Raw genomic sequence first — 11,503 nt, 5'->3', positions numbered from 1 at the left:
CTAGACAGCATATTAAAAAGCAGAGACATTACTTTGCCAACAAAGGTCCATCTTGTCAAAGTGATGGTTTTTCCAGTAGTCATGTATGGATGTGAGAGTTGGACTATAAAGAAAGCTGAGTGCTGAGGAATTGATGCTTTTGAACTATGGTGTTAGAGAAGACTCTTGAGAGTCCCTTGGACTGCCAGGAGATCAAACCAGTCCATCCTAAAGAAATCAGTCCTGAATATTCATTGGATTGACTGATGCTGAAGCTCCACTACTTTGGCCCCTGATGCAAAGAACTAACTCATTTGAAAAGACCCTGATGCTGGGAAAGATTGAAGGAGGGAGGAGAAGGGGACAACAGAGGATGAGGTGGTTGGATGGCATCACCGACTGGATGGACATGAGTTTGAGTTGGTGAAGGACAGGGAGGCCTGATGTACTGCAGTCCATGGGGTCACAAAGAGTCGGACACGACTGAGCCACTGGACTGAACTGAAGTTTAGGAGTCAGCATCAGCAACTTTCAGGTCCAACTGGTATGGAGTCTACATGCTTGTGGGCGGCCTATCATCATCAATCATTAACTTTCTTCACCTGGAGGGGGTTTCAGTGTCTACAGAATAGGTTACAGATATTGTGTGTGTGTATCCGTTGTGGGGCAAATAGGACCTTGCCCCAAGGCTACCCTTGACTGTTTGCTTCTTCCTGGTCTCACATCCCCGCCCTTCCCTAATTAACAACTCCTTGAATCTGTCCAGTGGAACTCAGAGAAGGTCAAGGATGCTGAATGAAGGCTGTTTCTTATAATCAAAGGAATAGGGAGGAGCGGAGAAAGGCTTTGTGCCCTGGAGCCCCACAGGGCCCTGTTCGGTATCAGTGCAAATGGCCAACAAGCACATTAGTCAGCGCAGGTGCTCAGTCATGTCCTACTCCTTGCAAACCCCATGGACTGTAGCCCAACAGGCTCCTCTGTCCATGGGATTTCCCAGGCAAGAATACTGCACTGGATTGCCATTTGCTCCTCTAGGGAATCTTCCCGACCCAGGGATCGAACCCTCATCTCCTACATTGCAGGCGGATTCTTTACTGCTGAGTCATGGGGAAAGCCACATAGTCCTCAAATTAAACTACAGTGAGATACCAGTACACATCCACCAGTATATTTAAAATTAAAATGGCTGACTCTGACGAATGTTCACAAGGATATTGGACATCCAAAACTGTACCTTGTCAGTTGGTACAGCTACTTTGGATAAATGTTAGCTTCTTACAAATTAAACACCGCCACTGTGGTCCCAAAGAGTCGGACACGACTGAGTGACTGGACTGAACTGAGCTGAACTATGATCCAGCGATTCCACTCCGAGGTGTTTACCCAAGAGATACGAAAACATTCGTCCACAAACACTTGTGCAAGAATGCACCTAACAGTTTTATTTATGATGACAAACACCTTTTTATTTTCTTTTTGGTAGTCCACTGATTTTTAATTGCATGTACAGGGGAGCCTGGTGGGCTGCCGTCTATGGGGTCGCACAGAGTCGGACATGACTGAATCGACTTAGCAGCAACAGCAGGGATAATTGAACAAATCAACAAATGTTGTGATCCCCATGGACTACACACTCCATGGAATTCTCCAGGCCAGAATACTGGAGTGGTTAGCCCTTCCCTTCTCCAGGGGATCTTCCCAACCCAGGTCTCCCCGAATTGCAGGCGAATTCTTTACCAGCTGAGCCACCAAGGAAGCCCAAGAATACTGGAGTGGGTAGCCTATCCCTTCTCCAGCAGATCTTCCCGACCCAGAAATTGAACCAGGGTCTCCTGCATTGCAGGCAGATTCTTTACCAACTGAGCTATCAGGAAAGCCAAACAGATAACAGATAGTGGCAATATTATAGGAAAAAATAACAGCAAAGCAGGAGGATAAAATTTCCCTCATCAGTCTTGATGCGCTTTCTTTCTAATATTGTAATCAGAGAAGACTTAGTAATAAGGTGGCACTGAAGAAAGGCCTGAGGAGGTGAGGAAGAAATCCAAGTCCGTACGGAAGTTGAGGGAAACTTGGCAAGTAGAGAGGAAGCATGTGCAAAGACCCTGAGGTGATGGTTCAGGGAAGATCAGGAACTCAGAGGAAGGGGGTGAAACAGATAAATGGAGGTCAGGTCCCTAGGCATTTGTGTAAATTAAAAGGATCTTAGAAAACATCCGAAGAATTCCAGCGGAGGAGAGTCATACCCTGGTGGATGCCAAGCACTTTAAATAGTCCTGGTTTCTATCAGTAAGGAGAGAATGAATACTCGAGCAATAAAAAGGGACAGACTAGTAAGATATATAACATGGCTAGATCTCAGAAATGCAGTGCTTTACACAAAAGAATACATAACTATGAATCCATTTATATGAAGATCTAGAGCAAGCAAAACTAATTTCTACAAAGGGAAAAGTTGATGACAGAAAAATTCAGAACACTCATTTCCTCTGTAGGAATGTGGTTGGGAACTTGCTGGGAAGGGACCTGGGATGTTTGGTGGATAGGTTGGATAGATACGTGTTTAATTTGCAAGAGTGAATGCATTTGCCAGAACTCATTTAATGGTACACTTAAGATGTGTGCATTTCATAGTATGTAAATTTTATTCCCAAAGAGCAGAATCTGTAAGTAAGTAGGGTTGTATTGATCTCTACTGGCTTCCCAGGTGACTCAGAGGTAAAGAATCTCCCTGCAATGCAGGGGTTCAATCCCTGGGTCCCGAAGATCCTCTGGAGAAGGAAATGGCAACCCGCTCCAGTATTCTTGCCTGGAAAATCCATGGACGGAGGAGCCTGGCGAGTTACAGTCCATGGGGTCTCAACAAGTCAGACACGATTTAGTGACTAAGCAACAGCACTGAACTCCAGAAAGTAAAACGCAGGGAGAAGTGCAGGGTGGGGGTGGGGAGGAGGAGGGCACTGATGTCTGCAACTTTGAAATGAATCCAAACGAGCTGAGTTGATGGAGGGAAAGAGGGATGGACAGATACGTAAGAAAGCAAGTATAGTAAAACGTTCGTTGAGGACAAGGCAATTCACCGTAACATTCTTTCCACATGGCGGTGGGGGACTCATCACAGGACTCGCCCTGGGTGGTCGGTCACACATGCTCTTCCTATAAGCGTTGTTCTCTAAAGCCCTTGCTCCCAAGAGGCTAGATAAAAGCAGGGCATCCGGGAGTGGAGAACGAGAGAAACTAGAGGGGAACACTGAGAGCAGCATTGGGAGGACTCATGTTGAAGCTGAAACTCCAGTACTCTGGCCACCTGATGCGAAGAGCTGACTCATTTGAAAAGACCCTGATGCTGGGAAACATTGAGGGCAGGAGGAGAAGGGGACGACAGAGGATGAGATGACTGGATGGCATCACTGACTTGATGGACATGCGTTTGACTAAACCGCGGGAGTTGGGGATGGACACGGAGGCCTGGCGTGCTGCGGTTCATGGGGTCGCAAAGAGTCGGACACGACTGAGTAACTGAACTGAACTAGCAGCATCAGGACTTGGTGACAGGCGGACAGGCACCTGGAAGTGTTTGTGTCTTAATTCTCTGCTCCTGGCAGGATCGGTGGGTGGGCCCTGAGTCCAGGGCCACTCTCTCAGGAGGCGAGGAAATTCTCGTTCATTGGAAGGTGCCCACGCATCTTTTCCTCCGGGATCCGCCTTCACCCCCGCAGGCCGGGGCCGGTGATTCCGGTGGGGCCGGGAGTGCGGGTGGGGGCGAGACGAGTCTGGAGGGGACTGAGCGCCCCCTCCCGGCCCTGGAGGGTCCGCGAGGGCCGGCGAAGCTGCCCCCGCCCCCAGCTCCCCTCTCCGGTTCACGTCCGGAGGGGGAGCGCCGCAGCCCGGCGTCCCCGCCGCGGGACCGGGTTCAGCAGGTGGGCGCTGGCGCTGGGGCGGCTCCGCGCGGCCGGGGTCGGAGGACCGGGGTCGGCCCCGCGGCTCCACCTGTTGCAGCGCGGAGTGCGCGGGCCGGCCGGGCGGGGCGCGCCGAGGACCCGGAGGGCGGTCTGGCCGGAGGGGTCACTGCTCGGGAGGCGGGACGCGCGCGCGGCGCCAGCGCCCCCGCACAGCGGGCTCTCGGGGCGGGGCCCGGGAGGTTTGCGGGCGCGCCTGTGGCCGGTCGGCCTCGGGTGGGGATGGCGCTCCCTGAGCCGAGCCCTGTCGGGTCTCTCGAGCCCGCCGAGGCGGCCAAGGCCGGGCCCGGGAGCTGGAACTCTCCCGGGTCATTGTCTGGCGGCCGCGCGCCCCTCCAAACCTCGGTCCTCCGCAGCCTCTCCAGGATCCGGGGCTGGCGCGCGGCGCTCGCTTGCAGCGGGCGAGCCCGACACTTGGGCGCCCCCGGGCAGGGTCTGGAGGCCAAGGGCGCCCGATGCGGGCGCGGTGACGGGGGCTTCCTGCGGGAAGGGCCCCATAGTCTCCTGGCCCCCTCGCCGCAGCCTCCCTTTCTGGTCTCCTCCTCCAGCCAACCCGGCCGCCGGCTGTCGCGCGGCGGTCGCAGGCGGAGAAGCGCGCTTGGCCCGACTTCTGTGAGGGTGCCTCCCCCGGGGACCGGCTCCACCCAGCCCCTGAGCCCCGGCCTCTGGCCGGTGACCCCAGAGGCCCGAGGCCCCCGCGACGCCGCGGCTGGGGCCCGGCTGCACCGCGGACCCAGCGGGGAAGCACTTGCAGCTCCAGCGGACCGAGGCCCCGCGTCCCAGCCGTCGGCGGCCCGAGAAGCGACTGTCGAGGCGCCGGGGATCGCGGGAACCCGCTCCTCGTCAGCCCGCGAGGCCCGCAGACCCCGTCTCTGGGGGCGGGCCCGGGGCTTGTCCTGAGGACGCCCCACGCTGCCCCCCCTCCCCGCACCCGGAGCGGGGCCGGGCGCCAGGGGGCACGGCGGCGCACCCTCGGGCCCCGCAGAAGCGGGCTCAGCCCCGGGAGGGCGGGGGGGCGGCGGTGGACCAAAAAGAGGATTTGAAACCGCGCGTCAGGGCGGACGTGGCAGCTAGCGCGGTCCACGCGGCGGCCCCGGGAGCCGCGCGGCCGGAGGCGATGGGTGAGGCGGTGGCCGCGCGGCCCGGGGCGGGCTGAGCGCGCGGCGGGCGCCCCACCTCCCTGGGAGCCCCGGCGACGATCGGCCCGAGGCCGGGCCATGGCCGGCCGGGACTGCGGCGGCGACTGCGGGCCGGGCCGAGCGAACGAGGACAACGCGCGCTTCCTGCTACTCGGCGCGCTCCTGGCGCTCTACCTGCTGGGCGGCGCCGCCGTCTTCTCGGCGCTGGAGCGGCCGCACGAGCGCCAGGCCCGGCAGCGCTGGGAGGAGCGCCTGGCCGGCTTCGGCCGCCGCCACAACCTGAGCCGCGACGCGCTGCGCGGCTTCCTCCGCCACTTCGAGGAGGCCGCGGCCGCCGGCGTCCGCGTGGACGGCGCGCGCCCGCGCTGGGACTTCCCCGGCGCCTTCTACTTCGTGGGCACCGTCGTGTCCACCATCGGTGAGTGCGCCCCGGGGGGCGGCGGGAGGGCCCCGCGCTTCCCGGCCCCGCGTCCAGCCACCCCCGCGCCCGGCCGGGCGGCGCAGGTGGGACCGGCTGAGGGACCAGCAGGTGACAGGCCCTCCTTGCTGTTTGCGGCGAGGTCCGCGGACCAGCTGCGGCATAGTCACCTGGAGCTTGTTCTAAACGCAGTCCCAGCCCCTTCGGGACCCTGGAGTCAGAATCTGCGGGTTCAGAAAATCCCCAGGGGATTTGAATGATCCTCAATCGGAGACGACTTCCCTGGTGGCTCAGATGGTAAAACGTCTGCTTACATTGCGGGAGACCTGGGTTCAATCCCTGGGTCGGGAAGATCTCCTGGAGAAGGAAATGGCAACCCACTCCAGTATTCTTGCCTTGAGAATCCCATGGATGGAGGAGCCTGGCAGGCTACAGTCCATGGGGTCACAAAGAGTCGGACACAACTGAGCGACTTCACTCACTCAATTGGAGACACTCTGTAATGGGAGATGCTCAGTCTAGTTAAGGAAGCTGAGCTTGAGTTCATGGAATATTAAGGAGAACGCTTACAGATCGGGACTAGGAACCTACGTTTATTAAATGAGTTCAGTTCAGTCTCTCAGTCGTGTCCGACTCTTTACGACCCCATGAACCACAGCACGACAGGCTTCCCTGTCCATCACCAACTCCCGGAGTCCACCCAAACCCATGTCTATTGAGTCGGTGATGCCATCCAACCATCTCATCCTCTGTCGTCCCCTTCTCCTGCCCTCAATCTTTCCCAGCATCAGGGTGTTTTCTAGTGAGTCAGTTCTTCGCATCAGGTGGCCAAAGTATTGGAGTTTCAGCTTCAGCATCAGTCCTTCCAATGAATATTCAGGACTGATTTCCTTTAGGATGGATTGGTCGGATCTCCTTGCAATCCAAGGGACTCAATGAAATGAGTTAGTGCCTTGCATAAAGCACTGGTTTGAGGGGGAGACACGTTTTAAAAAGGCTGACCATGACTTCCTACTTAACACAGAGAAAATAAATATGAGTTTGGAGGTAAGGAGGCGAAAGTGCTAATGAAGATGGAAATTGTTTTCTATCAGGAAGAAGCTGGTTGGGGTCTGCAGAAGGGACCTATGGGTTGAACCAGTTAGTGCTGGCCTGATTGGGGTCTGGAGACAAAAAGTACTTCACACTCTGGAAGAGGAGAGGATTGCTTTCAGGGCCCAGTGACCTGTATGGAGTAGTGGAAACAGAGCTAGGAAGGTCTTCTGGCCGATGGGGTGAGGGAGGGAGCTTTACTGCGGAGCTGGAGCTGAACTAGAGGCAGTTGGGAGCTAGTGAGAGTTTCTGAGCGAGAGGCATAAGGCTACCATCTCTTACACCTTTATTACCAGCAGGAGGAAAAAGGGTGGGGGTCTTTGCACTCCGAGGGCTTGCTCACCCTTGAATGTAATGAGTGATAAGGGGTTTTGGGGAAGATGCTGCACAAATTTTGAAGAAAGCAGAGGTCTGGAGTGGAGGAGGGGCTTTGAAAGGCTTCCCAGAAGCAGAGTGGCGCAGGGCTGGCTGCTGGAACCCCAGGAGCACCAGCAGGGCTTCCAGGGGCTCGGGGGTGCCCTGCTGCTATGGCTCCGAGCTGCCAGAGAGCTTGTCCAAGAGGCGGGTGACACAACGAACTTCCCCGATGCTCCCACTCAGGGTTGTCTTAGGCAGACATTCTGCCAGGAGAAAACATTCTGCACTGAGTGTAACAGATCAGCCTCGGGCCTGGTTAGTCAGGGAAGACTGCCTGGGTTCGTCTAGAAGCCCAGGGCCTCAGCCGGTGAGCAGGAGGCCAGGAGGAGAGGACCCGAGTGGTTACAGACCTGACCCGCGTGGTTACAGACCCGACCCGAGTGGTTACGGACCCGTGGGCTCCGCCAGAAGTCCGTGCGTGCTAAACCGCTTCAGTCCAGCTGTGAGACCCCTTGGGCTGCAGCATGCCAGGCTCCTCTGTCCATGGGAGTCTCCAGGCCAGAACACTGGAGTGGGTTATACAGGAGATGTAAGACATGCAGGTTCGATCCCTGGGTAGGAAAGATCCCCTGGAGGAGGGAATGGTAACCCAGACCAGTATTCTTGCCTGGAGACTCCCGTGGACAGAGGAGCCTGGCGGACTACAATCCGTGGGGTCAGGAAGAGTCAGACTCGACTGAGTGACTGACAGCCAGTTGGTGGGAGATTTCAGTCCTCCCCACCCTCTCCACAGCCACCCGTTTGTACTTCCCATGGACACAGAGGTCGGAAGGGGCAGAATGGGAGTAGACCGGTGAACACCAAGGCCAGGGAACCTCGGGCGTTGTGGATGGGTGGGCGTGTGAGCTCACCTGGGGCGCAAATGGAGCACCGTAGCCGCGGGACAGGAGGACACTGGACCGAGTGTGGAGTCGGGGCTCTCCATCCTGCCTGTGACCGGGGCCGGTTTAACATCCGGAGCCCCGTCCTTCTCTGAATCATCTGTAGGTGCCCATGTTGGTATCTGGCATGTTGTAGCTGTTGAGTAAATATTAGTCCTGTCTCCTTCCCATACTCTTTCCCGAAGGCTGCCCCTCTGAAAGGTTCTTGTAAAGGATAATGAGCTCATATAATTAATTGTTCTTTAAAAAGTACAAAGCACTATGTAAGTATGGGTTTATTTTTACTCTCTCATTTCTCACGTTTCCTTAAATCATTTCATTAATTGCTGATGGAATAATGGTGCTTGCTGTCCTTTCCCGGGGCACATTAGGCACGCCCTGTGATTGTCATGTGAGGATGTGATGCAGCCAGCTGCATAAATTAATCGCAATTTTAATCAACATGATTCATATGTTAAGTGTGATTATTCCTATTTTATAAATGAGGAAACGGAAGCTTCATGTTCTTTGTAAAGAAGAGAAAACCTTCTGTAATGACTCCGCCTAAAATTAACCATTGTTGACATTTTGTACATTACATTTTTTAACTGAAGTCTAGTTGATTTACAATGCCGTGTTAGTTTTAGATGTACAGCAAAGTGATTCAGGTATACACACGTAATACCTATTTTTTTCAGATTCTTTCCCCTTATAGGTTGTTGCAATGTATTGAATGTTGTTTTCTGTACAATAGGTCCTTGTTAGTTGGTGCCTTTTTTCTGTTCTTTTTTCCCCATGGACACACATGTACATACATATTTTTCTAAATTTGTATCATGTTCTATAAACCATTTATGTCGTGTGTTTTAACTGTAGTATTACATGACGGGTTTTTCTTCTAAAAATTAGTGCCACTATGCTTTACCATGCAAAGATGTTGACGTAACGATAACAAGAAAGCTCACAGCAGAATAATCATAAAATGTAAGTAAACTTTAGAACTAGGAAACAGTAACAGAAATATGGAAAGCAACTGGATCTAAGAAATTGCCAGAGGGGAGCTCCATCTTATCTTGAGTTCCCTCGGATGTAGACTCTGAGCAAAGAATCGGTGCAAGCAGTTTCCTGGCAGATTCAAGAGACACGGGGAGGTGAGGGAGGAACCGATACAGGAAAGGGAAGTCCATCACTGCAGGGTGTACCGTGAGGCAGAAGCCAGAGCGGGCAGCTGATGCTCAATCCCAGGCTGGAAGCTGTGGGGATCAGCGCAAAGCTCACGAACCAGACTCACCCCAGGTAAGGGAGCTGGGGCGTTTATACACCCACGCCCACCAGAAACTGGTCAAAAGCTGCTTAGAGGATGCAGGGAAGCCCAAAAAAGTAATTCCCAGATACTTCTGGCCTGATTGTCCCTGGACAGCCCAAGAGTAGCCTTCTGATAAGATATAGGCACTGGCCATTTGAAATCAGGCCAGTGCGCCCAGAACTGGTTAAAGGAGATCCCAGGCGCGTGGACTGAGTGTCACCAATGACTATTTAGGCTTCGAATGTGGCTGCATGTACTGTGGCAGAGTCATGACCCCCACTGGCATTCTGATGAGAAAAAAGGAAGCATAAACCTTTTCCCAGTACGCAATCCCAGTATGATGCTGAAGCTGAAGCTCCAGTTGATGCAAAGAGCTGACTCATTGGAAAAGACCCTGATGCTGGGAAAGATTGAGGGCAAGAAGAGAAGCGGGTGACAGAGGATGAGATGGCTGGATGGCATCACCGACTCGATGGACATGAGTTTGAGTAAATTCCAGGAGTTGGTGATGGACAGGAAGGCCTGGCATGCTACAGTCCATGGGGTCACAAAGAGTCGGACACAGCTTAGCAACTGGAAAACAGCAACAATCCTCAAAAATGTTTCCCCCTTGGCATTTCATATGGGAAACATTACATAGGACCGTGGGTGATGCTCATAAACAGTATTTTCCTGTTGAGGATTTCATGCAACTGCTGTCTGAGACCTTTTTAAATTTTTTTTTTTTCTGATATGGACCATTTTAAAGTCTTTATTGAATTTGTTACAATATTGCCTCTGTTTTATGTTTGGCTTCTTGGCCCCGAGGCATGTGGGATCTTAACTTCCGGACAAGGGATCCAACCCGCACCCTCTGCTTTGGAAGGCGAAGGTCCAACCACTGGACCACCAGGGAGGTCCCTAATTGATTAAAAGTCTTTGATTTAGAAGTCAGAGCAGTGGCTTTTCCTGTAAGTTATATAGAGGGAAACACTGATCACAAGTTAAGTGTTTGTTTGAAATTATGCAGAGATTCATAAATATGTATTATGAAGTTGTTAACCATTAAAAAAAAAAAAGTGAGAGCAGAGTGAAAAACAATTTGACAGTTTCTCAAAACTTTAAACATAGAACTTCACATGACATTCCCCTAAAAGAATTGAAAGCAGAAACTCAAACAGATACAGGAACCCCTCAGAGCTGTCGTGAGTCCAGTTCCAGACCACCGCAGTAAAGCGAGTGTCGCAGTAAAGCGACCTCTTGCCTCCCTCGTGCGTGCGAAATTTGTGATTATGCTGTACTGTAGTCTATTAAGTGTGCAATAGCATTATGTCTAAAAAAAGTATACACTTTAATTTAAAAATGCCTTATAGCGAGGAAGTACTAACCATCACTTGAGCCTTCAGTGAGTCAGTCTTTTTACAGTAGTAACATCAGGGTCTGCTGACTACAGCCCACCAGAGCAAATATAACAATAAAGAAAAAGTGTGAAATACTGCAAGAATTACCAAAACGGAGCACAGAGATGTGAAGTGAGCAAATGCTGCTGGAAATACGGCATCTGCAGACTTCCTCGTCACAGGGTTGTCACAAACCTTCAATTTGTGAAAAACCCAATACCGTGAAGCACAATAAAGCAAAGAGCAGGGAAAAGAGGTCTGCCTGAATTTGCACACCAGTGTTCACTGAGGCGCTGCCACAAGAGCCAACAGGTGGAACCAGCCCGAGTGTCCAGCATCAGACGAATGGATTAAAAATGTGCACGCCTACAGTGCAGTGTTCCTCAGCTATAAAAAGGAATGAGGTTGTGGTGTTTGCTGCAACCTGGATAGACCTTGAAAACATACTGCGTGAAATACACCAGACACAGAAGGACAAATATAATTCCACTTACATGAGGTGCCGAGGATAGGCACTCTTCATAGGGATGAAAAGCAGAAAAGAGACCACCAGGAGCCGAGGGAAGAAAGGAAGGCTTGTTTAATGAAATTTTTGTGGGGAATAATAAAAGAAAGTTTTGGCTGTAAATAGTGGTGATAGTTATGTAACAGTGTGAATACGTTTAATACCAGTGAATTGTGCACTTATGAACGGGTGAGATGACAGATGTTCTGTATATTTCACCACAGTGCGGAAAGTCAGAACAGAATATTAAAACGCATCTCAGGGATGTTGGTTCTAAAAGAGGCTGGTGAGCAGCCCTGAAGCAAGAATGAGCTTGAAGTGCAGCTGGAGAAGTAGGTGACCAGTGTAACCTGTGGGTGAACCTCTGTAAGTGCCCTTTTCACTCAGGCAGGCATCTGTTAGGCGTTTGCTTCTGTGCTTGCCTGTGTATTTATAACTCAGCTTTTGTC

General features: G+C 52.6%; 1 protein-coding gene across 1 annotated transcript in view; it reads left to right on the top strand.

Annotated features, from left to right (window-relative positions):
• Positions 1–4,898: 4,898 nt before the first annotated feature.
• KCNK13 (potassium two pore domain channel subfamily K member 13) overlaps positions 4,899–11,503 on the top strand; it is a 109,589-nt gene continuing 102,984 nt past the window's right edge. The window contains exon 1 of the mRNA XM_086319153.1: positions 4,899–5,495. Within this exon, the coding sequence (XP_086175279.1) occupies positions 5,156–5,495 (340 nt within the window). The 5' untranslated portion in view covers positions 4,899–5,155. The remainder of the gene's footprint in view (positions 5,496–11,503) is intronic.

Source organism: Bos grunniens, chromosome 10, assembly GCF_055505025.1.
Source record: "Bos grunniens cultivar Pamir isolate PY7600 chromosome 10, Bosgru_T2T1.0, whole genome shotgun sequence".
NCBI lineage: Eukaryota > Metazoa > Chordata > Mammalia > Artiodactyla > Bovidae > Bos > Bos grunniens.
Note: the sequence above shows the minus strand (reverse complement) of the source record. Positions and strands in the feature narration are given on the sequence as shown.